The sequence below is a fragment of the Vulpes lagopus genome, chromosome 13 (assembly GCF_018345385.1).
Source record: "Vulpes lagopus strain Blue_001 chromosome 13, ASM1834538v1, whole genome shotgun sequence".
Taxonomy (NCBI): domain Eukaryota; kingdom Metazoa; phylum Chordata; class Mammalia; order Carnivora; family Canidae; genus Vulpes; species Vulpes lagopus.
In genome coordinates, this window is record NC_054836.1 from 27,102,166 (window position 1) to 27,129,424 (window position 27,259).

General features: G+C 39.9%; 1 protein-coding gene and 1 non-coding gene across 2 annotated transcripts in view; both read left to right on the forward strand.

The window, feature by feature from the left end:
* The first annotated feature begins 1,472 nt into the window (after window positions 1–1,472).
* Window positions 1,473–1,612, forward strand: LOC121475164. Its single transcript, XR_005983638.1, has one exon. It is a non-coding gene; the product is annotated as a U4 spliceosomal RNA (small nuclear RNA).
* A 7,919-nt stretch (window positions 1,613–9,531) lies between these two features.
* The window catches only part of SCIN (scinderin), a 73,629-nt gene continuing 55,901 nt past the window's right edge, over window positions 9,532–27,259 (forward strand). The window contains exons 1-3 of the mRNA XM_041728089.1: window positions 9,532–9,820; window positions 16,549–16,703; window positions 21,972–22,133. Of these exons, the coding sequence (XP_041584023.1) occupies window positions 9,622–9,820; window positions 16,549–16,703; window positions 21,972–22,133 (516 nt within the window). The 5' untranslated portion in view covers window positions 9,532–9,621. The remainder of the gene's footprint in view (window positions 9,821–16,548; window positions 16,704–21,971; window positions 22,134–27,259) is intronic.

The following is a 27,259-nucleotide window of genomic DNA, read 5'->3' on the forward strand; positions in this document are numbered from 1 at the left end:
TCCTCAACATCTCCATCTGTAAAATAGTGATGATGAATATATATTGAGCACATACATGTAAAAACATGCACATTGTTGTACAGGTTAAAATAGATTGTGCATAAAAGGCACATAACAAGGAAGTAGCATATTTATAGAACGTGCCCAGTAAACTTTAATTATTATTGGCTCTGAGATACCATTTACATTTAATTTAAAATACATAGCAATAGATATGTATGACTGGCCAAAGAATTGCTTTGAAAGGAAATTTAAAAAACACATTTGTTGTACAGCAGAAGCAAATATGCAGCATGTATTTGCACAGTTGAATGATTCTGAATTGCCCTGAAATTCCCTGAAAGAGACAGTTTTCTCATTGGAACATACTTTGACTTTCAAACTGCATCTGGTTTGAATTAGCCTTGGAAATCACTGCTCTTTTTTCCTAAAATAAGTGCTTGATAATTTCACATAACCCTGACAAAAATGTCATTTCATGATTTTGTTTTTTTTTTGGCGGGGAGGCAGTAGTCTATTGACTGCTCAAATCTTTCACAAAGAGAAATATAAGCAGCAGGTTATGCACGTGGGCCTTTATCGATTGTTAATGTGATTGTAAGAATGTGAACAAGCCAATCTCTGGCTCACAATTGCTGTGCTGTACAACTATACTCAAATGTAGAAACTTTCTCCTCATTGCTTTCAGTTCTTAATTATTAATATTCTCAAATCGATATCATTGTGGCTCCAATAAAAAGCTTCTTACCAAATAAGTGCCAGTGTTTTCCCCAAAAGCTGTTCTTTATCTAATAGGGCCTTAATATATCATATTCATTGACCTTCCATCTTATTCCCTACAGGTATTAATTAAGACATCAAAGATAGATTCCAATGACGTATTGTTGGAGAAGAAAAGGAGCCCAGGTCTTTTAAAAAAATGCCAAGAGCTCTCCAAAGATTCCTGGATGGCTCAGAGGAGAATCTAGCATCTGTGAGACTCTGAGAGCTTGACAACTCTAACCAGGCTGTGTGGTCTGTCACCCTGTTTCAGGCTGGACCTGTTCAGAGAATTTCAATGAAAGGTTTAAGAGATGCAATTCTGGACACAAACCATTGAAATCAATTCCAGTTCTGTCACCTATGGTGTGTCTTGGGTGAATTGTTTGTGGTCTTTCAAAAAGGGAGAAAAATAATTCCCAGCTGGTAGGGTAGTTTTTGAGGGTTAGTTGAGTCCATTCATGTAGAGTGCTTAGGATAGGGCTTAGCACAAGGTAGGAGGCCAGTATATATTTGCTATATCATTAGTATCAACATAACCATCATCATTATCATAAGTATACAGATAAATACACATATATACATACATGTAAATATGCATACATGAACCAAAATGGTAACCCTTTTGCTTTTACCTTGCAATTTGTACTTACCATGCACTAGTTTTTAAAGGAAAGTACATAAACATTTATCTCACTTAAAAATTGCTGCCTAGCTTTGCGCAGTGGCAGTATGATAACCAATGAAGTTTATCCGAGGCGTGATTATTGCTAATTGAAAAATTGCTGCCTTCCGACACATTATATTGATGTACTAATCTTACATTAATGTACTTTTAGTTTTTCTTTCTAGGCTTTTTGCTTTACAAATGGTATTTAAACCTACAGGATTTTATATATAACTTTGCATATGAATACCAATCTTTCTGAAGAATTGATTTGTAGAAGTGAAACTGATGGATCAAATTATATTTCTTTTTAAAAATTTGATGGATGGGGCGCCTGAGTGGCTCAGCGGTGGAGTGTCTACCTTCAGCTCAGGGTGTGATCCTGGAATCCTGGGATCGAGTCCCACATCTGGCTCCCTGCATGGAGCCTGCTTCTCCCTATGCCTGTGTCTCTGCCTCTCTTTTTCTCTCTCTGTGTCTCTCATGAATAAATAAATAGAATCTTTAAAAAAAAATAAAAATGTGATAGATACTTCTAAAGTATTCTCCAAGTATATCATGCCCCCATCTTATTCTTCTAAAAACCATATAAGACTACTCTTTTTTGGGATGCCTGGGTGGCTCAGTGGTTGAGCATCTGCCTATGGCTCAGGGCGTGATCCCAGAGTCCTGGGATTGAGTCCCAAATTGGGGTCTCCACAGAGAGCCTGCTTCTCCTTCTCTCTCTGCCTATGTCTCTGAGTCTCATTCTGTGTCTCTCATGAATAATAATAATTTAAAAAGGTAGAGTTTCATATCATGATCTTAATTTTGTTTAAAATGTTATCAGAACCTATCTGTGGGTTGTATGATTAGAGATAATTTGAATCTTATTTGTAGTTGGTACTTTCAAAATTGTCTTCAGTAAATGTAACTATTGTAATCAGAAAAATTTACAATAAATATTAAAATTAAAAAATAGTGGGAAAAATAAGAATGATTCTTGCTTTTCAGAAGTCTCCCAAGTATCACAATGTCCCACAATTTCTTTTGGTGAAACAAACTGCCTTCCACTTTTTTCCTCAGTGAGCCTCAGCTGGGAGCATGAGCACCAAGGATCTAGGGGATAATTATGGAATGGCTTACTTTTAATCTTTGTCACTTCAGGAGAGAGACTGAGCAGACCTGGAAGTGATGAGGCTCCCCTTTGCCAGCTTCAGAACAGTGTTCTCTGAAATATGTAAAAAACAAACAAACAAAAAACAAACAAACAAAAACAAAACAACAAACTCTTCAAAAATCCTTCCAATCAATTTGAGTAGTCCATAGAAGCCTGTGATTTTTGGGAAGCCTCAAAGTATCAAGATAAGAGGAAGCTAGAGTCAAAGGAATACCAAATTGCTTAATTTAAACTCATATAAAGAGATGTTAAGTCAAGGATAGAATTTGCTGAAGGAAGAATTTATGGTCAGTGAGAAGCAGGTATTTCAAGCCTTTAACTTTTATTTTTTATTTTATTTTTCTTAAAGATTTTATTTATTTATTCATGAGAGCCACTGAGAGAGAGGTAGAAATATAGCAGAGGGAGAAGCAGGCTCCCTGCAGGGACCGGGATGTGGGACTCCATCACAGGACCCCAGGATCCCAGGACCATGACCAGAGCCAAAGGCAGACACTCAACTGCTGAGCCACCGAGGCCTCTTGCCTTTAACTCTTTTAAACAACTTGGTATTTGGTTTAAGTGAATTAATTAACCTTATTTTTGTAAGTACCTGCACACAAAATGATGATCTGATCATGTCTGATTTCCATCATTCTCTATGGTCATACAGCTCTGACATTTAAATATTCTAAGTAGTTATTGACATAGTCCTTGAAAATCTAAATTATTTCTCAAGGCTGGCCAAATCACGGCTACACACAAACAAAACTAAATGAAATGCTAATTGTGATAATTAATAAACAGATACATTTAGAAAAATCAGGCAAAAAAAAAGCTGCTTTAGTCTCAAGCACATTAGCCTCAATCTTATCGTATTTTAAAACCAGAATTATCTTTATATCTCTATCTGCATAAACATAAACTTAAAGCAAAAATTATCATTTTACATCATAAATCTCCATGAGACTTTAGACTCTCAAACTTTCTTTTTGTCATAAGCATTCTCTAATATGTACACTAAAATAATGATGGGGTTTGCTCTCAACAGTCTTGCAGGGGTTAGCTATTTCCTATACAATAAAAATAATAAATGATTTATGTATAATGAAGACATTAAAAAGGAAGTTGCTGAATCAACCTGGGGCAGTAAGTAGTTTTACAAGAAATGAATGACTTATCAAAACAGCAATCATTCAAGACCAATAAAACCTTCGCCAAGGTACTGAGCCGTGACCATGTCATCATAGTATTATGTGTAATTTTAAATTAATTAATGAAAGGGAAAGTTGTATAATCCACATGAAACTAAAAAAAGATAAAGGTGAATTTTTTTTGAAGTTCTAGTTTGTCTAGTATAATCAGGAACAATTTAAATACAATTTCCCTAGAGTGCATTTTTCACTTTTAATAATCACATGGCTTTGATAGGTACTGGGGCTAAGGGATCTTGCTAATTATTAACTGTGTTTATTGATTGTGTTCTCACAGCTTTGGCATACATTATTGCTTTTAATCCTCACAACACTCAACTCTTCTGATGCCAGGTTCCATACTTAAACTCTTAAATCATTTGGTAAATCAAACAAAAGTTATTGCTATTCAGCAGGACTACCAATAAAACAATTGTATTTTTAATGAAATTATACATTTATAGAGAAAAGAAAGCAAATAAATACCAACTTTAAAGACTTTCCCTCTCCTGGAAAAAAATATATATACACTTCCTGTCTTTCGCATATATTTAATTTCCACAATTTTGTGGTCACAATTCAGTGATGGAAATAAGATCCTCTGAGCTCTAAGATTCTGCACCTTGAGGAATGAAGATCACTTGGAAACAAAATTTTTTGTTAGTATGTCTTTATTTTTGGTTTATCAACTCATTCCAATTAATTGCACAATGAATCAATTATATTCTTGAACATTGTTATTTATTTCAAGGATCAAACTGTGCAACATTTCCCCTTGAGCATTAGCCTTCTAGAAGAACACCTGTCTTGAATTTAACCACAGTCTTCACACCTTGGGATTCTCGGTAAAAGACCTACTTACCTTGGTTGTTCAGACCTGGACTAAGAGAGTATTTGTAAATGGATAAAAAAAAATAATAATAAAAAGTCATTTAGTCCAAAATCAGCTATTCAACCACATCAATTCAGCATGTGTTATCCTAAGGCCAGAGAAGAAAATGGTGAGACACAAGTCTGTGAGTGAGCCTACAATCTTGTGAGCGAAAACACACTTTGCAATGTACTGCATATCAAGATCACCGGGAGCATGCAGGATGCTGAAATTCAGTGGAGCCAGGGTCATAATGATGTTGAATCTATGTATTTTTCTTTCTTTCTTTTTTTTTTTTTTAAGATTTTATTTATTTGAAAGAGAGAGAGCGCATGCAGATGAGCAAAGAGGGCGGGGCAGAGGGAGAAGAAGGCTCCCTGCTGAGCAGGGAGCCAGATGTGGGGCTTAATCCTCAGCTCTGACTCTGGGATCAAGATCTTAGCCGAAGGCAGATGCTTAACCGAGTGAGCCACCCAGGCGCCCTAGAATCTATGCATCTTTAATTAAAACGTAAAGAATTGGTAAGACAGATATGGAAAAAGTACTGTAACACAAAGGGGAGAAAATAATTCACTCCTAAGAGTCTAGAATTTGAGAGAGAGAAAATCTAGACATGGAAGGGAATTTGTTATCTGGTTTTAGGAAACTTTTTTGTATGGAAAATGGGCAGTCCTTATCTCCTTCAGAATTACAAATATTGTTCTCATAGGAGTGGATTTAGAGAGTGGATTAGCCACTATCAATTTCAGTTGAATTTATGAAATTCAACTTCCTATATGTCAGGGGTGATTCCAAGTTTGTGTCTATTTATTCACTTAATAATCATGACACTCCTATGAGGTATTTTTTTTTTTTTTAATCAGTATTCCCATTCCACAGGTGAGAAAAATGAGACACAGTAATGTTAGGTAACGTGTCCAAGTTCAGTCAGTTGAAAAGTGCAGGGGCCATTCCTCAGCCTACTTCAAAGGCCTAAATAAACCAGGCCATTCACTTCCAGGCATACCTCTCCTCAATATGAGACTCAAAGCAAGAGCAAGAAAGTAGGCCACTGGGATGGACTGAGAAGCATTTTGGATACCCTGGTTGATTAACTGTGGAGACAAAATGAGAATGCTGAGTCAAAATTACATCATGTTAATGAAATTAGGAAGAAGAGGAGAAGCATGTTTGGAGAGAATGATGAGATTGATTGTTTTGGACAAGCTGAACTTGATCTTGGCAGGATCAATTTAGGGAGGTCTGTCTAACAAGAAGCTGCAAACTGAAGTCTGGAGGCTGCTTAGTCAGGACAGAACTCATGTAGTAGAAGTGAGTTACCTCAGGCACAAAATCTAAGGGAAATGGAAAAAGGATTTCATCAAAATCAATAATATTTCAATATGTTACTTGTAAAAATACTAAAATTAATGCAAAAAAAGGCAAACCAAATATCAAAATTTTAAGTAAAGGAAGATTTTTCCTCTGCCTTAGTCTCCAATATGGCCCCAGATAGCATTATTATCAATTCTACCTTAATTTGAAAACTTTTAATATTTGTCATGGTTTTTGCATCAATTTTGATTTGTTATGATACTGCCTTAAAAAATAATTGATCTTGGGGAGCCTGGGTGGCTCAGTCAGTTAAGAGACCAACTGTTGATTTCAGCTCAGGTCATGATCTCAGGGTTCATAAGATCCAGCCCTGTATCAGGCTCTGTGCTGGGCATGGAGTCTCCTTGAGACTCTCTTTCTCCCTTTCTTCTGCCCCTCATCCCTCTCTCTCTCTCTCTGAAAAAAAGAAGAAGAAAGAAGAAGAAGAAAGAAGAAGAAGAAGAAGAAGAAGAAGAAGAAGAAGAAGAAGAGGAGGAGGAGGAGGAAGAGGAGGAGGAGGAGAGAGAGAATTGGTCTTGATCACTGAGCTTTTCTGTTTCATTCCTAAATTTTGCATCCCAGGCAGGTGCTTCACCTGCCTTACCCTAGTCCTGCTTAAGCAAGAGGAAATTCTGCTTATCCATACTAAAGTTCTTTTTTAAATTACTTCACTAAAAGAAATAATTTCCTTTTATTTTTATTACTTCATTAAAAGGAATTCCTTCACTAACAGGAAAGGAATTATTGCTGAAACTGAAACTGAACTGATTAATCTGATTTTTACATTATCTTGTATCCAGATTATCAGTTCTCATAATTTTTCACAAGAGGAAGGAAGAGAACAAAGTCTTTCTCCTGTACAGAAAAGAAAACCGAGAGATATAATGGCTCAGTTAAAACTAAACTTCCTGTAGCTACATGGGACATATTAGATCAGATGCTTCTTGGGGTATAAATTGGAAGAAATAAAAATATGAAGTATATTTATGTGAGCAAATCCTAGACAAATCATTGGACTGAGAGAATGAGTTTGGGTAAATAGCATGTACTTCTGAATGAGACATAATGAGCTTGAATTCCTCCTCAGCCATTCCTAGCTAGACAACCTTTGACAAATCGCAAAGCCTTACTTAGTTTCCTCATCTATAAAATGAGCCTCATTATACTTACCTATTATTGTTTTGGTTAGGAGGGGGAAAAAGAGAATATAGCTATTAATATTTATCAATCAGCATCTCAACCTATAAACACATGATATTCACAAAACAGGAAAATCCCAGAAGTTGTGCTTTTTTTTTTCTTTTTTTGTAGGCTATATAAAGAAGTAGGACAGATAAACCAAGAATTATAATGCATCTGGTTGCTGGAAACAAAGAGAGAGAGAGAGAGGAAGAAGAAGAAGAAGAGAGAGAGAGAGAGAGAGAGAGAGAGAGAGAGAAAGCCACATAGAGTTAGTGACTGTTGGTAGAAGAAACCAAGTAAATAAATATTCTGACCTTGCTCTCCTCTCCCACTTTGATTACCAACCAAACTCTAAGCTAGTGGTCATGAAAGACCTGTGCTTTAGTCTATGCTATCATCCCTACAAGAAGACTGTAGGATCAGAAGGATGGAGAAAGTACCCAGAGAAGCAAAAGAAAGCCTATGTGGAAGCCTACCATAGTAGCTCATGATTAGTGAGCATTTCCTATGTAACACATACAGATGCTTTACTTGTGTCATCTCATTTAATGCAAATAACAGTCTTTATGGTGAATACTATTATTTTTCCATTTTATAAGTGAGGAACCTGAGACTTACTACAGTTCACTAACTTGCTGAAAGCCTCAGAACTAAGAGATGTAGACAGGAATTGATGTACCATAGCCCACCACCGCAGAACAATAAAGAGTAATGACTGCTTTCTTAATTATCATCACTATCATCAAAACCATTTAATTCCAACCCCTCCAGCGATTATATTTCTAGGAATTTAACTCACAGTTATAATAATGCATGAGTAGAAAAAAGTACATTAAAAATGATGTTTCTAACATTGTATTAGCAAAAGATAGAAAACATTTAAATGTCTATGAACTTGGTCAGATGAAGCTACAGTACATTTTAAGATGATATTACTATTTACCACAGAGTAAAGAAGGCAGCTCTAGGAGCATTGTGTATTAATATATATTGATATATTGTTTCAGAACAGTGTGCATAGTACCATTTATTAGAGAAAAAAATAACTATATTATCTATATTCTTGTAGATAAAAGAGTGTTTTTGGAAAAATACAGAAGAAGTTGATAACTTAGCTGCTTCTGGGGAAAGCAACTGGGTGACGATAACTTAGCTGCTTCTGGGGAAAGCAACTGGGTGGCAGGTTAAATGGAAGTTAATTTTTGTATTTCACAACTTTGTGCTTTTGAATTTTTTCCCATAGTCACCTAATATCTACCTACAAACATAAATTAATCAAGGAAAAATTGACTTGTACATTATTAGTGACCTTTTGGGGACTCTTGTAATTTGAAAAACAGTAAAAGAAAATGCACATGCATAAAAATCAGTTTTCTTAATCTTCAGATCCTGAGCGATTTGCTTTTTCAGTAACAAAATCCTTTGCCATACCAGCTTCGGTTAAAAGAATGCAAAGTAAAGAGTAAAATCCCACATGAATGGTATAGTGCTGCCAAAGCAAAAACTGCAGGGTGAACAACGAGAACTCAGCTGCTTGAAGCCAGGTACCAGGTAACTCACAAGGCAAACTGCGCCTATTAGCAGCGACCTGTGCAGCGCGAGAACACCCCAGGAGGAGGGCTCGTTTTTTCAGAAACCTTCCAAGCCAAAGAAAGCAGGTGGCAAAGAGCTAAACCACAGCTCCTGAACCCCAGGGCATTTGCGAGAGCTCTGTCCTCTGCATTAGGACCACCAGCCTTCCAGATTTTCACCTTTCCAAGAAACCTGACACGTTTTTCATGGCATTTTCAGATTGCTCAGATCAAGACGGAAATTTCGGCTATCAGGAATGGAGAGACTGGCCGGTAAATGAAGGAGTTAGTGATACATAGACAGCCAATTTTCTCTCTTTCCCTTCTTTTATTTTTATTTAATTTTTATTTTTTTTAAAGATTTTATTTATTTATTCATTACCCCACAGAGAGAGGCAGAGACACAGGCAGAGGGAGAAGCAGGCTCCATGCAGGGAGCCCGACGTGGGACTCGATCCCGGGTCTCCAGGGTCACGCTCCGGGCCGAAGGCAGGGCTAAACCCTGAGCCACCCAGGGACCCCCTCTTTTTTTTAAAAGAAGGATGCGCCCACCAGAGTTTAAGTTGCTGATCTCCTCCATTTACTGCCAGAAAAGAAATGTCCTTCCTTAGGCTAGGAGGCATTTCCAGGAGTCTCTGTAAGTCGCCTCCGGGTCTCACGATTTCTGAGCTCGGGACTCTGCTGCTAACTCGGAGCAGGGCGTAGGAGCTCGGCGGTCCGCGCGGCGAGCCCAGCGCCAAGGCGCCCCCGCCCCCAGCCCCGCCTCCCCGCCGGGCGAGCCCTATAAAGTCGCGCCCGGCCGGGTCCCCGGCGCAGGTCTCCGCTCCGTCCCACCTCCAGGTCGTCGAGGTCCCGCGCCCTCTCCCGGAGCAGTGCCCGTCGGAGCCATGGCCCAGGGGCTGTACCACGAGGAGTTCGCCCGAGCCGGCAAGCAGGCGGGGCTGCAGGTCTGGCGGGTGGAGAGGCTCGAGCTGGTGCCGGTGCCCCCGAGCGCTCACGGCGACTTCTACGTGGGCGATGCCTACCTGGTGCTGCACACGGCCCAGGCGAGGCGCGGCTTCACCTACCGCCTGCACTTCTGGCTGGGTAAGGGGGCGCAGGCGGGGGGAGCAGGCAGGGGGAGCGGCAGGGGGAGCAGGCAGGGGGAGCAGGCAGGAGGGGAGCGCAGGCAGGGGGAGCGCGGGCAGGGGGAGCGGGCAGGGGGAGCGCAGGCAGGGGGCGCAGGCTGGGGGGAGCGCAGGCAGGGGGAGCAGGCAGGGGGAGCGCAGGCAGGGGGCGCAGGCTGGGGGGAGCGCAGGCAGGGGGAGCAGGCAGGGGAAGCAGGCAGGAGGGGAGCGCAGGCAGGGGAAGCAGGCAGGGGGAGCGCAGGCAGGGGAAGCAGGCAGGAGGGGAGCGCAGGCAGGGGGAGCGCAGGCAGGGGGAGCAGGCAAGGGGAGCGAAGGCGGGGGGGGGGCGCAAGCAGGGAGGGCGCAGGCGGGGGGGGGGGCGCAGGCGAGGGAGAAGCGCAGGCAGGGGGAGCGGGCAGGAGGAGCAGGCAGGGGGAGCGCAGGTGGTGGGGGAGCAGGCAGGGGGGCGCAGGCTGGGGGGCGCAGGCGGGGGGGGCGAGGCGCCTACCTGGTGCTGCACAAGGCCCAGGCGAGCCGGGGCTTCACCTACCGCCTGCACCTCTGGCTGGGTAAGGGGGTGCGGGCGCGGGGGGCACAGGGGGGTGCGCGGGCCGGGGGACCCCGACGCGCACAGGTCGGGGAGGGGCGAGGCGGCGGGGAGGCTGGGATTTGAAGGCTGGAGGTGGGGTGCGGCGGGGGTGGGGTGGGGAGGGGAACCGCAAGCGGGAAGGGCCCAGGGACGGTCGCGCCTGTCGGGTCCCCTCCGGGCGGCCCCGTGGGGCTGGCCGCCTTCTTCGCGCCAGAGTCGGCTCTTGCGGGCGCGCCTGCAGACGCGGGGCGGGGGACGTGGGGAGCGGCCTGAGCCCGCGGGCTTGGACCTCCGCCGGGGCGGATCTCGGGGCTTGGAGGCTGGCTCCTCTCGCGTCTCCCGGTTTCACCTCCAGATTGGAAACCCCGCTGCCGCCCCCCTCCCGCAGCGCACCCGGGCTGCGGCCGAGCCCCGCTCACCTGCCCACTCACCTGCCCGCTCACCTGCCGTCCGACAGGTTCAGTCCTGGTTTCCCGGTGGGCGAGGAGACCAAGTCAGACGAGTTGGTAGGCATCCGCCGCAGCTGGCGAGAAGTACCTCCCCCCTCCTGCCGCCCTTTTCTCTAATTAATTCATTTTTATTTTTTTGCCCTTGGGCCCCGGCTTCTATTTCTCCACAAATTTCGGCAGTTAATGGTCTGGGCGACTTTAAATCAGAATCCACTTGCACCATACTGCTCGCACGTGTGGCTAACAGAATATTCCTGTTGATCGGGATGTTGGCGATCGTGGATGGAAAGGAGAAAAAAAATAGATATTTTCAATATAAATGAATAGCTTGATATGGCATATTTATTTTTTAGATGAGTTGCTTTACTGTAATCGTATTATTATTATTATTACTTAGCTATTTGACCAAGGATACAGTGGGAAACAAAACAGCGCCTTCAGGAGTAGTAATTATTTTGGGCTGCACTTGGGCCAGGTTGTCAGAATACTGGGCCTTGTGTGCTCTACTTTTTCCACCTTCTACTTTTACTCGTAAACATCCTGAATGTCCAGCCTCTCCCTGGAAGATCCTGTGCCAGGGGGCACACCCCATCTAACAACGTGCCGATTATCTGAGACTTCTTGCCTTCTTTTAAAACTAGCTTGCCTCCCTTGGACTTCTGTTTCTTTATTTTTAGCTTTATTCCTGAGCCTGTGGGGAGACCACACAAAACCACACACACACACACACACACACACACACACACACACAGTCCTTGAAAAGCCATCATTTTTATTTCTGACATTTGAAGATTTTAAATAAAATGGCAGGAAACCTTAAGGAGTGATGTTCCCAATGGTAGTGAACACACTACCTGAAACACACTCCAAAGGAGAAATACAAAGAGGAAGAAGGATTTTTTTATTATAGCGTTTGATATTAAGATTTTGTGCTTACCCTAGGAAGCTTAAGCTGAATTCCAGATACATTTTGGCTTCCCAGTGTAGTGTCACTTTTCCTGTTATAGACAGTGATCTATTTATATCTTATACCAGAATTCACTGAAACCTTAATATAAGACCATGTTTATAAATGAATGATGCCAGATAAAATAGTAATGTCCTCAGCTTGGCCTTTCTATTCAGAACTTGGATCTAGAATGAATCAAAGTGTCTGAAATGCCCCATTTGTAATTTTGGTGAATTGAGATGTGAAGGGACTTCATATCTTGCTGTAGACAACGGTTAAGTTTGACTTTATTAGAAGACTGCAAGAAGTTTTGAACACAGTTTGTGGGTTTTGTTTATTTTAGGAGGGGGTTTATGCTATAGGTTCTTTCTTATGCAAAGAAACTCGCTTATTAAGCAAATGGTTTTTTAGGACTTACAGATTCACATTAACTCAATTATTCATTTAGTGTTCACCAATTTTGAAAACTGTAATAGAAAATGCTTTGGGCAGAAACACTTTATGACTTTTTTCAGTCTTTTTTTTTTTTTTAAAGGATTTTATTTATTTATTTGACAGAGAAAGAGAGTGCACCAGCAGAGGAGTGGTAGGCAGAAGGAGGAGAAGAAGTAGGCTCCCCGCTGAGCAGGAAGCCCCATGTGCTCACCCCCCCATGTGGGGACATGGGGTTGGATCCCAGCACCCTGGGATCATGGCCTGAGCAGGAGCAGACCCTTAAGTAACTGAGCCACCCAGGTGCCCCACACTTCATGATTTTAAAGATCTAAAACTGAAGTTAATAGTGTATTAATAAATTAATTCATTCAGTAATTATTGAAAGTGCCCAGCATTGTGTAAGGCGTTTTTGCATATGAATAGTTTATGAACCCTCTCTGAAAGTTTATAATCTCAAAGATACAATAAGATAAAAAGTGATACAACACAGGTAGAACATGCTAGACACTGTGAAAGAGACAGAGTATCTGCAATTATGGGGAAGCAGGGGAGTAGAGAAGCTTTGACAGAAAAAAAGAAAAGGAGGGTAATTGGAAGGGATCTTGTCCGAGAGAAAATCTTGGGGAACATGGAAAAGTTTAGCACAAAATGGTTCATGGAGCCGTTAGATGGAATTGTTCTACAGCCCTTCCTACTTTAGTTCCCTGAAGCAAGCTGGATTTCATCCAGAATATTCTAACCTGAGAGCTAAATTTAGATGAATTCATGATGATTAATCAGAGAGACAGATTGAGGAAAAGTTCCAGGGGGGAAGAGTGGAAAGTTTAGGGAGAAAGACAGTTTAACTAAAGGATCAGTGGGAAGGAAGGAAGCTGAAGGGGAGCGAAGTTAAAATCAGATTAGGGTAGAAAGGTACATAGGATAAAAATCAAGAAACAGGCCAGGTGAGAGAAGCAAAGGGCACACAAGAAGCAGCAGGACATACAGAGGAGAAGAGGAGAGGAAGAGTCCTCTTTCCTGCTCTCTCTCAAAGGCTTTCCATAATACTTGTGCATATCTCAGATTGTTTCTCTATTATTTTTTTCTTTACAAATAAGAAATTGTCGCATTTGACTAACAAGTTGTTGCACTGGTCCTTCCATAAAAACCATTTCAGCTTTGTACCTAGCAGTTTAAAAGCAGCCACCCTGGGCAGCCCGGGTGGCTTAGAGGTTTAAGCGCCACCTGTGGCCCATGGCCTAATCCTGGGGACCTGGGATCGAGTCCCACTTCGGGCTCCCTGCATGGAGCCTGCTTCTTCCTCTGCTTGTGTCTCTGCCTCTCTCGCTCGCTCTGTGTCTCTCATGAATAAATAAAATCTTAAAAAAAAAAAGCAGCCACCCTCTACCCCTCATTACTTAGAGCATCATGTCTCTGAGCACAGCTAATAATAAAGCTACTCTGCACATCCTGGACCTGCGCTACAAACACTCACCCTCATTGTTTCTCTTTTCCAGTTTTTAATTTTGCATAAATGTATTTGAGAGCAGTAAACATTTGTGGTATATCTAGTCAATGCTAGGCTCTATCCAAGGCACTGGGAATCCCAAGAATTGGATTACAGCATGCAGTGTACAAGTCAGGGACTGTGTAATATACAAGGGCTGGTGAAGATGCTGAGAAATTGGATTTTTATACATTGCTTAAGGGGGAAACGTAAAATGGTACAACCATTATGAAGAAGAGTTTGATGGTTTCTTAGAAAATTAGACTTGAAACTGCCATATGATCCAGCACTGCATTCATGGGCATTTATTCCAGAGAAATGAAAATTTATGTACATGTAAAAGTCTACACACGAATTCCACAGTAGCTTTATTTGAATAGAAAGAAGTTTGAATCAGCCCAGATACCCTTCCACAGGTGACTGATTTCATCAAATCGTGGCAAATGTATCCCAGAGACTATTACTCAGCAATTAAAAAATAAACTATTGATATACACAACTCCGAGGAATCCTCGGGAGATTAGAATGAGTGAAAAAAAACTCAAGTCAGGCAGCCCAGGTGGCTCAGCGGTTTAGTGCTGCCTTCAGCCCAGGGCGTGATCCTGGATACCCGGGATGAGTCCCATGTCGGGCTCCCTGCATGGAGCCTGCTTCTCCCTCTGCCTGTGTCTCTGCCTCTTTCTCTCTCTGTGTCTCTCATGAATAAATAAATAAGAAATCTTAAAAAAAGAAAAGCCAAAAGTTTCCATACTGTTCAGTTCCATTTATATAATATTTTGAAATGATAGGATTTTGGATTTATTGTTATCAGAGTTTTGGGACGGGGTAGGGAGCTGGGTGATGCAGGTGGGAGATGTGGTAGTTATAAAATGACAACATAAGGGATTTTTTTTTTTTTTTGGTGATAGAACTATACAGTATCTAGATGAATGCTTGAGTTTATATGTGATCAAAGTTTAGAGAACTAAACACACATAGATGAATACAAATAAAATTGGGGAAATATGAAAAAAAATGAGAGAATTGTATCAGTTTTGTATTCTGTGATGTACTGTGCTTATATGCTTGTGCTTTAGTCCACTGTAGCACACCGAAGTGTACCGTAGTGTGGAAAATGTTACCAGTGGAGGAGATTTGGTCTGTTGATCTATGTCTCTCCTTCTCCCGATACCATGCTGTCTTAATTACTGTACCTGTATAGTAAAACCTTAATATCAAATAGAGTTATTCCTTCGAGCTTATTTTTGTCAAGATGTTTTAGCTCTTTCAGGACCTATGCCTTTTCATATGAATTTTACAATAAACTTATGTAATCTATAGTAAATCTTCCTATGATTTTTTTATAGGAATAATGTTAAGCTTGTAGGTCAACTCAGGGAAAATTAACATCTTTGTTATATTAGATCTTACAGTCCATGAACATTATGCTTTTATATTTATTAAGGTCTTTGTTTTTTTTATTAACATTCTATAATTTTTAGCAGAGAGATCATGTACATCACATCCCCAAAACAATTTTAGGAATTTTGCAGCATATGTACAAATATAATGTATGGCAATATAATATAAAATAACACAAAGAACATATCATAACTTGAATGAGATCAGTAAAAGTCATTGGTGAAAAGGCATCAGAAAAAGGAAAATAAGGGTGCCTGGATAGCTCAGTTGTTTAAGCATCTGCCTTCCACACAGGTCGTGATCCTGGGGTCCCGGAATCAGCCCACATGAAGCATCAGGCTCCCTGCTCAGCAAGAAATTGGCTTCTCCGTCCCCTTCTGCTCCTCCCCCTGCTCCTTCTCTCTTGCCCGCTCACTCTCTCAAATAAATAAATACAATCTTTAAAAAAAGGAAGAGGGAAAATAAATGAGGTCATAAGTGAAATTCATAGAGCAAGTTCATATGTTTCTGAACATTGCTAAAATTGCATCACCATACATGATATCACTGAATTGGATTCTGGTTTTCACATTCAGAGGTTGGTATTGGCTTCTTTAGGATCTTTTAACTTCTTTAGAGCAGGGATTCTAGTTTATTCATACTGGTATTTCTTGGCCCAGAGCAGTACACAAGCATCAACAAATGATAGTATAATTTAATTAATTTACTTCTAGGTCATTCATTAATTGCATGCCTGGCCATTTACATCTGTCTAAAGAAATTTGTGTTTCAACTTGTGCTCAAGTAAGAATGTTTTTGTCAAACAATTGCCCTTAATACTTTTGATATTAACTTTGATTTAAACTTCCCTCTTAAAACATCTGTGTCTTTATTGGTAATCTCATTTATGGATGGGAAGGTGGTCAGAATGGCACTAGTGTTCTTTCACGTCGCAAAATTGCATATGTATTTTTTTTCCTTTGACCACAACAAGTTAGAAAATTGATACTATGTCAAATACTCTTATAGCTAGTGGTTTTTTTTTTTTTTTTGTCCTGAGAAGATAAGTTGCTACACAGGTTCCCTTTGAGAGAGAGAAATATAAAGAAATACAATTCTTTCATTAATGTGGCTGAATCCCTTCAGCTTTGGTGAATACATTCAATTGGGATCTCATGTGAACTGTAGTATTGTTAGGGCTTCTAAACTTCATTAGAGACACAGGCAGAGGGAGAAGTAGGCTCCACGCAGGGAGCCCGATGTGGGACTCAATCTCGGGACTCCAGGATCACGCCCTGGGCCGAAGGTAGACACTCAACCACTGAGCCACCCAGATGTCCCTGAGCTTTATCTTATCAAAAATTCTGCCCTAATCCTTTTCCTTGCTTGGTAAATGAGGTGCTGTCCTTTGCTGTTTCAGGAAAAGAGTGTACTCAGGATGAAAGCACGGCGGCTGCGATCTTTACCGTTCAGTTGGATGACTATCTGGGCGGCAAGCCAGTGCAGAGTAGAGAGCTGCAGGGCTACGAGTCTACTGATTTTGTTGGCTATTTCAAAGGAGGTCTGAAATACAAGGTAAGCAGCTCTCTTGAACTATTTCTGTTATGACCCCCTTTCTCTTCCTATCCATCTACATCTTATGTCTTTACAGAATGAAAGTTCATTGAGGGTAGGGTTTATTTTTGTTGTTGTTTTGTTTTGTTTTTGTTTCTGTTTTCTTAATGATATATGCCAGTACCTGCCAGACACATAGTAGGTGCTCAATAAATGTTTGTGGAACATGGGTGTAATATGTGAAATACTCTGACTTGATTTCATTTAGTAGATTAATTTTTAATAAAGTTAGGAGCTTGCGATAATTTTGTCACAAGAAAACCCGTTAAAATTTTGTGGAGTTACTTCAGTTAATAAATATTGGCAATTTAGTTATTAATATTTTTTGTTTATGATATTCTAGAGAACCTCTGAATTTGCCACAAATAACCCAAGACTTGGGAATCTCAGTTATTCTAGAATATCTTGATTCAGTATTTATAACAATTATAATTCCAGTTAATAGAAAGGACTATTCACACATTTCCCAAAAAGTTGGTTTGATCTTGGAAATGATAGAAATAGAAACAAATCATTGAGTTGAATATATATGTGGTTCAGCCTCATAAAATCGAATATACATACATTGCCACAAACACAATATATGTGTTTTGGCCTGAAATACTAATCCTCAACTGGCTTTACTTCTGAAAAGGCAAGCAAAAAAAAAAAAAAAAACCAAACAAACAAGTTAAATAGTTCTTTCCTTTTAAGGCGACCTTCGGTGAAGGACAGCCTTTTTTTCTGGAATTCCCTCCGTGAGCCTTGTAGACTGGCCATCCTTCACAATTCCCCTGTTCCCAGGAGTGCCCAGTTAAAGTTTCAGAAATACCTCCTTAGAGAAACATTTCAGAAGCAATCCTTTTCAAAATCAGACATGCTCCAACAGATGATATGCAGACCCCGCCTCGCCCTTTGAGCATATTAGCTTACTGAAGACTGTAAACCTCAGAGGTAAACTAGACTTCTGAGTATATATATTAAATCTGTCTATTACCATGCCGTGGTTTATTTCTGTTTTTACCTGATCAGAGCCTTAGTGAATAGTTTGTGATGCTATTGAGATGAGGATAAATACTTAATAGGTTCTCTTCTCTCGTGAAATCATTTTTTTTTTACTCTAGGCTATGAGCAGTCCCAAATATGAAACTATATATGCCTTCTCATTTTATTTAATTTGCATAAGTTCCTACAGTTTATGTCAAATGATCCTGAAACTTCTTTTATGTCAGTGAAACCAGCATTTTGAATAAGCTGGGTCTTGTAGTTACTAAAACCGTGTACTATGATATCACCCTGGTTATGAACCCATTTCTGCTACATATGACTTGTTTACCTCAGGGCAAGTGTGTAAGCTTTCTGTGCTCAGTTTCCTCAAATGTATAATGGGTGTAACAACAGCTTTCTCATATAGGTGTTGTTAAGGATTAAGGATCAAATTAAATAATAAAATACATAGTGCATATACAGTCGGTAGGAACTTGTGATATTAATCCTTCTGGCTATTAGCAGGACCTCTGAAATCAAACTTCTGGATATATATTTAAAAGTGGATATAAAAAAGCGATTTTACAGTTATAAGATAATTATAATTATCAACATCAAAATCACTACAAATCAGCATTTTTTTTTTTAAAGAAGGTATTTGCGAATGGAGGTCAAATTTATCAGCAAGAAAATTAGTTCACTGTCTTATCACTAGTGACATCGAGCAGATTACAATATGTGCAGTTGCAAAATACTCAATAGGAAATGTGGAAGCAAAGATAATTTGCCACCCAGAAGAGCAAAGACTATATTTTAGTCTTTGGCAGTGTGGGGGGAGGGAGAGAAGAGAGAACGAAAAAGAGAGAGAGAGCAGGGGGAGGGGCAGAGGCAGAGAGAGACAATCTCAAACTCCATGATAACTCCATTATGAGCCTGGAGCCTGACACGGGGCTTGATCTCACGATCCTCAGATCATGACTGAGATCATGACCTGAGCCAAAACCAAGAGTCAGATGCTTAACTGATTAAGCCACCCGGGTGCCCCAGAATAGCAAAGGCTATGCTCTTGTGTTTAATTTCATGCTTATAAGAATGTGCTAAGCACTTCATGTATATCATCTAATTTCATCAAATGGTACCCCCATGGTGCAGGTTCTATCATTGTCATCCTATTAAGATAAATAAACAAGAGGTGTAAGAAACTATGTAATTTAATAAGGTCTAATATCTGGTATATGACCTGGTGACCATCTGACTTCAGTGCCTAAGCTGGTAATCATACTATGATGCTCTCAATATAAATAAATGGTTCAAATATCACTATGAATGTTTTCTTTAAGATTACTCTATGAGGGGATCCCTGGGTGGCGCAGTGGTTTGGCGCCTGCCTTTGGCCCAGGGCGCGATCCTGGAGACCGGGGATCGAATCCCACGTCGGGCTCCCGGTGCATGGAGCCTGCTTCTCCCTCTGCCTATGTCTCTGCCTCTCTCTCTCTCTCTCTCTGTGACTATCATAAATAAATAAAAATTAAAAAAAAAATTTAAAAAAGATTACTCTATGAAACAGAGTATTGTGTATGTTTGGAATGGGCACAGTTTGGCAAAACCTATTACCAAGTCAGCAACAGCCATATTTAGTTATCCTGTGTAAGGGAAAGATTCAGCTAGGCAACATGAACACCGTCTTCTTATGTCATTTAATTGATCTGAGGTTTTTTTTTTTTTAATGGGGTGTTTTAGGGGGTTGGGTGAGTTCTAAAGGATAATTATTTCCCACTACTTCCTTATCTTAAATTTCTTTCCCAAGCTGAGCAAGACCCAGCTCTTAGCCATGATTGTAAATAGCGACCATCAAACATCTAACAGCCAGTAAAACCATGTTAATAGTGTAACTGATATAGAGGGTTATCCATCTTGCTTTCATTCTGCCTTGAGAATGTAGAAAGAGACTGGGAGTTTTTAGGGTTAATTCAAGCACTATTCCAGAAATACTTACTATCAAATACAAATGTATATGAAACTTACAGTTTTCTTTTGTGCCTTTCTCACATCAAATATTAAGACAAAATTAATTTTTAAAATACTGTTAAATGTTCACAGACTAGATATCACTGATGATTCACTATGTGACAGTAGGTTAAGTATCCTCAGTCTAGTCTGTTTTATATTTTATGACTTTTTCAGATGACAGTGTTCTTTTTTTTTTTTTTTAATTTTTTTTTTATTTTTATTTTTTATTTATGATAGTCATACAGAGAGAAAGAGAGAGAGGCAGAGACACAGGCAGAGGGAGAAGCAGGCTCCATGCGCCGGGAGCCTGATGTGGGATTCGATCCCGGGTCTCCAGGATCGCGCCCTGGGCCAAAGACAGGCGCCAAACCGCTGCGCCACCCAGGGATCCCGATGACAGTGTTCTTAACTCTGTTTATCAGATCATAATGTACTTATTTTTTTAAAGGTGAAATGCTAAGAGCAGTAGTATATAGATGACAACTTGTATTTATTTTTATTGTATAATACTTAGCTCGTTCATTTATGACAATCTTGATGAAATTATTGATTGAGGAATTATTATATATTTCATAAAATTTATGGTTGTCCTACAGTCAACATTTAGGCTATAGTAATAAAACCTTTCTATTCATGAGGGTCTTTTCTTGGGGAATGGTGGCAATTTAAAGTCCGGGGAAATTTCAAGAATGTCTTAATGATTACATAGGCAGCTTAACTTCTTTCTTTGGATTTACTCTATATGTTTATGAATAATTTTTAAAAAGTGTTTAATTCATTTATTTGTGAGAGAGCAAGAGCTCAGGGAGAGAAGGTGAGGGATGGGACAAGCAGATCCTTCACTGAACACAGAGCCTGACTTGGGGTTCGATCTCATAACCCTGAGATCATGGCTTGAGCTGAAACTGAGAGTCAGATGTTTAATCACCTGACCCACCTAGGTGCCCCTATGAATCAATTTGAAAATTGGATCATTTTACAGATTTCCTATACTGCTAATTTTCTTACCATATTTTGTAGGAGGCATTGAGCAATAAAAGTGATTTGCTTGCATTGCATCTTTACTATGCACATTACCTCATAATTAATTGTGGAAATTAAGATTATCCTTTCTAACATTTAATTAAAGAAATGATAATAAAATCTTTAAAGAAAAAAATTTTAAAAAAAGGAAGTGAAAAGGTAAAAGCTGATTTCAAATAAGGCAAGAAGATGTACTTGATACAGTTAATTGTTTTCTTTAGCATTTTTAAATTGAATATAGTTTTATTTTATTTTGTTTTGTTTGGAAATGTGCAACCGAATTTAGGATATAAATACGTAAGCCTGATGAAGAAAGAAAAGAAAGAAAGAAAGAGAGAAAGGGAGGAAGAGAGGGAGGGAGAGAGAGAGAGAGGGAGGGAGGGAGAGAGGAAGAGAGAGAGAGAGAGACTGAAAGAGAAAAGAAAGAAAGAAAAAAATTTTTTTAAAGGTTTTATTTATTTATTCATGAGAGACACACAGAGAGGCAGAGACAGGCAGAGGGAGAAGCAGGCTCCCTGCAGGGAGCCTGATGTGGAATTTGATCCCAGAACCCCAAGATCATGACCTGAGCCAAAGGGAGATGCTCAACCACTGAGCTGCCCAGGTGCCCAGAAAATTTTTTTTTATAATGTTAAAATAAAAGTCATTTATAGGATCCACTCACATTTGACTACACTCCGCTCCTCTTCTCTATCCTAACACTGTGTGGACATGGGAATTTTGGGGTGTCTTGTTCTCTCCTCACTTGCTCTTATTACCTCTGACTCTTCTATCCTGTCTTCTTCTTCCCTGGAATCTTGTCTGTCTCTCACTTAATGGTTTTAGAGTCATTCATTCCCAAAGGACAAGAGGTACTACTTCTGTTCATTTATGTAGCAGGTTTTATACACTGAAGGTTCTTAGTACATACGAAGTTAATTAGCACATACATACATTTAGTACATACACTGTTAATTGAATGATTAAAACAGGAGGGGCAGAAGGCCTTAAAAGAAAAAGAAGTGTTGATTCACCAAGGTATTCTCTTCTGCATAGTAAGTTTTTCACATGCTCTTAGGTGGCTATTTTATCTTGGCCTGACAGACAGTTCTGGCACATATACCAGACCAGGTATATGTGCCATATACACACATAACCATACCAGGTTTTGTATGTTTTTGCATCTACTTAGAAGCCTTATCTGTTTTGTTTTTTTTTTTTTTTTTCCTTTGTCTTCCTCCCACTGATCAGGCTGGAGGTGTGGCATCTGGATTAAATCATGTTCTCACGAATGACTTGACTGCTAAGAGGCTCCTGCATGTGAAAGGTCGGAGAGTGGTCAGGGCCACGGAAGTTCCTCTCACCTGGGACAGTTTCAACAAGGGAGACTGCTTCATCATTGATCTTGGCACTGTAAGTGTTACATACCAATGCAGACAGCTAAAGGGAAGTGAATTGTCTTCAGATCAAGTAAGATGTATGTGCCGTGGAAGAGAATCACCTTTTCTACACACGGGGAAGAGGTCTTGTTTATGTGAGAGACAATCATATCATATGACCAATTGGCAAGTATTTAAATAACACAAAGTGGGACTTCAAAGTTTTTATTTTCTTTGATAGGTTTAGAATGGAGAAGTGATTTAGTTCTTCCTAGCATAGAACACATATTGAATAATTTTTCATACACTGACCCTTCTGTCTGGACAGAGCTTCCGCTGATTATTTTTGTCCTTAATTGGGTGTGGGAAAACATTACTTGAGGGGAAAGTTGGTTTCCCCGGAAAGCAAAGTTTCTAGAATTTCAAATGGACCCAAGATGAATCAAAACAGCCCGCCTGAGGGGTTTTTAGGGGATATTTTAGTATTTAGATCACACATACACTACACCATACTGTTTCATAAATTCTTATTATTTAAGGGTATTAAAAGAAAAGGCACAAGTACATATATTAAGTATCATCTTAATAGGTTGGGCAATATCGACTTACATTTTCTTCAAGGAAAAAGAGGCCCCTCTAAGTTCAGGTATATTATTCTTAATCTTTATTTAATCTTGAAATGAAGTATTGCTTCAAGGTCCTGTGCTAGATTCTAGAAAGTGGGATTTAAGTTGGGTCTTTTAAACTTTGTAAGGTAGAATTAAAATAAAGTAGAAATAAAAGGCATTCCCTACCACTGAGAACCCATGGGCAAAGCAGAGAAGGCAGGAGAGCACAGAGCACATCTGTGTTGCCCTCCTCCTCCTCCTCCTCCTCCTCCTGCTCATCATTCTCTCACAGCACGTACATCATCATCCTGCTTGTCATCAATAATATTTCTGGGCCGAGCATTGTACAGAGACTTGCTCTGACCTGTGCTGCTTCAGGGAGCTGAGGCTTGTACTGGTTGGGGGATCTGCTTCCGGATGCACAGCAAGTGAGTAGTGAAGTCAGGATTAGAGCCTGGGGAGGTTTGATTCCAACCTGAGTGTTGCATTTTACTGCCTCTCCAGGGGCAGTATTTGGGCAGAAGAGCATCAGACAAAAGCCAAAAGGGTTTGTTCCTCATGCCTAGGAAACGGATACTAAGGGTTTTGAAAATGAAGCTACACAGTCAAGGTTCTGTTAAGGCAATCTTAATTTGGCAACAGCACTGAGATTAAGTGTCCGAAGGTTATAAATCATTTGGAAGATGGCCCCAAGCTATAAACTTTGTGGGTTTCTCTCAGGATACACCTAGAGTTTTATGACTGCTAAAGTATAATTCGACTATCTTGGATCACACCAGGTTGTGTGTGCAGTTGAGATCATAATACTAATAATGCCCGAAGTACAATTCTCCATGTCACACTTAGATATTTGCCCTTACACTGGCAGTATCACAGCCCTGCATCTCGCCATGAATTTCTTGGAAAAGTTCTTTTCAACTATAAATGCTAACCCATTCTCCTAATCGGTTTAAGTCCTGACCCTCAGATGGAGGCAGAAAACATAATGTTCCATACCTTCTGTTGTTCTGCAGCCAACACCATAACTTATACAAATCCATGCCCACACATATCATCAAGCCACACAGTTCCAAAAACACTTACAGCATCCGGAATCTCGCAAGCCTATGCGTAATAATTATCTACCTCAACATTCATCTCAACCACTTATATTTTTATAGCCCTTTATCCCTTGATAATGTAACATATAAGATAGTATTTTTCACAGAAAAAAGAGACTGTTTTTTTTTTTTATCCAAGCTGATTTCAATCTCAGATTCCTGTCTATAAAAGTCGAGTGTTTGATGAGATGATCTTTGGGGCCCCTAAACAGAAGAGACACTTCCCGTTGATAATGTAACTCATCACTGCCATGACTGGAACATATTTCTTTCTTAAAATAACTTTTCATGTGTAATGTAAATTGCTCCACACATGCACTAATCTCTTTAATTACTGTGAATGACTGCCAGTTCAGCTTTCTAACCACCTACTCTTTAATCTTGAGCAAGCCATTAACCTCTCCAAAGCTTTAACTTCCTCATTGTTTTCATCTCGCCTCTGATTCTCTTGGTACTTCTACCCTTAGCTGACTATGATTCAGTCTCCTCTGACACAGAGTCACATCTGGAAATGACAATTGTGATAATGGTTTCACAAGAGAAAAAAAGCCTAGAGGGTGTAAGCAAGTTGCTTGCATTAATATAGGTTTAGTGGTGACCTCGGTCTGATGTGGGATTTTCTATTCTTAGTTTACTTACATTCTTTTCACTACCCTAAGCTAACTTGATAGGATATAAAATGGTATGGCTTTTTAACAGAGTATCTTGCAACAGTTTCAGATTTTGCTCAATTCAGAATTATGTCTAATCTAGCTTAAAATCTTCCAAATGTAGTATTGTTAATGAAGTATTGAGCTTCCACAATGGCTTAGATAGTTGGGTGCTATGGTAGGCAGATTGTAGTTCCACTGACATATTGTCTTCCCATAGGTGGTGTCTGCCATGGGAGTATGACCCATAAATACAGGCTCATATGTTAGGGACAGAGCCTTTATTTTGAGATTCAAGGATATTTATCTTATTAATAGTAAATCACCTTTATTTTATATAGTTAATTACCTTTAATGACTTTTCAAGTTGTCTCCTGCTCTAATGCCTGGTTAGAGACATTTGGAATGATTTTGTTGCAGAGATAGTTGATTATCTCTTATGTTATAGAAGTATACTGTACCATAAAGGGATACCCTGGTAGGATTCAAGCAGTCTTAATACACTTTCATTTATTCACATGATCTCTTTGTGTGTTACTAACCTTTAACCAGTTGGTATGTTGTCAATAATTTCTAAATGGTGATAAGATCTTGCAATTACCTTGGAGACTTTATTTTTGGGGTGTGACACAGTAAACAAAGGAGGATATGAGACCAAAATTTTCTCTGCCAGAATATTTCAGTAGCAGTTATTGGGTTATGTAATAACTAAATTCTGCATCAGAGAGTAAAAAAAGAAGCCATTGCACTTTCTTCAAGTTTGTTTTATTATCCAGGTATGAAAAAAGTAGGTCAGACATCAAAGTTCTCTTCCAACTAGTGCCAGCTGGCCCAAACTAAGGTTATGGATATAACCTAGATCCTATATTTTGTTTGTGTTTGAGGAAGTCAACTTTTTTGATCAACAATCACTCTCATTAATATGATATGCCATATACCTTTGAAACATATGCTGTTATAGGATTTTTTTTAAAGATTTTATTTATTTATTCATGAAAGACACAGAGAGAGGGGCAGAGACACAGGTAGAGGGAGAAGCAGGCTCCATGCAGGCAGCCTGACATGGGACTCGATGCCGGGCTCCAGGATCACGCCCTGGGCTGAGGGCAGGTGCCAAACCGCTGATCCACCCAGGGATTCCCTGTTATAGGATTTGAAAATACAGTCAATATCTCCTAGATAGGACCCTGTAACCACCTCAATTAAAAGTATGAGATTATAAAATTAACCATTTAATCACTTTGAAAATATGAAATCATCAACATTTTAGAGGATGATTTGGATAAGCTATCTTATGTTTAGTGTATTCTCAGAAAATAATACGGAACATGACTCAATCTTAGCAATTTGGAATTTACCAAATCTTTGAAGTGACTTGGAGCAGTGTATTTTAATGTTGGTGAATTTATTGATAATCATTTTCTCACTATTTTTAAAGCTATGAGGTAGTTGAGGTAGTTGTGGAAATGACAACAAAGTCACCTCAAAATATAATGCAGCAAAGCCATCAGTAACTACAGAATGTGAATGATAATAGAAAGAGTCAAGAAGCTCAAAGTTTGGGATGTAGAGCTCTTTTAGAAATATGTGTCCGAGCCAGCCACTAGTGGAGAGTTGGATTTCACAGGAGGAGGGATTTTTGTGGTGAGTTACTAATTTGTTGGGCATGTTCCGTTTCCTTGTTAACTTGTTTGGTCAGTTATGCAGCTTTGCCCCACTCACTTTGCTATTTATAACCTATAGCCCCCTCTCTCATTGTTCCCTGCTTTGAAAACAGCAGTCTATACTTCCTCATTTGCATGTTGGTCTGCAACCCACGTTTCCTGACTTTCACTCCCACCCTTACTTTGCATCTGTCCATCCTATGGCAGCAATGCCTTCTGCCAGATCCAGTGGACAGTTGGTTCATTATTTACTCCATTCCTGTGCTGCAATTGACATTATTTATTATTCCTTTTACTTCAGCCTCACTCCTCCCCTGGCTTTCTGCTTTTCCTCCCTTTCAAGCCATTCTTTCTCATTCTTCTCACATGGTCTGCCCACCTCCTCAAGTTTGTTTATTTTTTTAAGGATTCCACTTTTGATCATTGTCTCTTTATACGTTCTTCCTGAGCAAACTTACTCTTCACCCAAAACTTGAACTACTCACCCATCAGTAAATCTTAATTTTATAGTCTCACTCTGACCTCTTGCCTGAGCTCTGTCAGTGTTTCCGACTACCTCCCAGATATTTCTTGTGTGTATCACAAGAACCTCAAACTCAACAATAAAAATGGAACTCATCAACTTCATGCTCTCATTCCAAAATGGCTTCTCCTCTTACTGTTCTTATGTTGAATGGAGCTACCCATCATTCAGACCTCAAACTCCAAATCTAGAAGTCATCCAGATGACTTCTCCCAAGGGCTGCCCATTCAGTTGGTTGCTAGGCCTACTCTCTTCCTCAAGTCATCATGCTGGAAGGAAGACACAGACACGTTACAGTTGGAAAATAAATGAGAGCACTAGGAGAGACACCTCCCAAGGTCTTAGGATTTATGTTTTCATTCTCATAGTTTCACATTAGAATCATTAGGAAGAATTTTTTAAAATAACCAATGCCATGTGATAGGATCCCTAAAGATCCTGATTTTAAAGTTTTGAGATGGGACTTTGGTGTGAGTACTTTTTAGTCCCTACCCCAGGTCATTTTATCTAAAGGTACTGGAAAATTTAGGGATCTGAAAAAATTTAGGGATCTACACATCTGAAAAACCAGTAGATCAGTTAAAAATAGTTAAGTCACCAACTCATGTGGCTGCC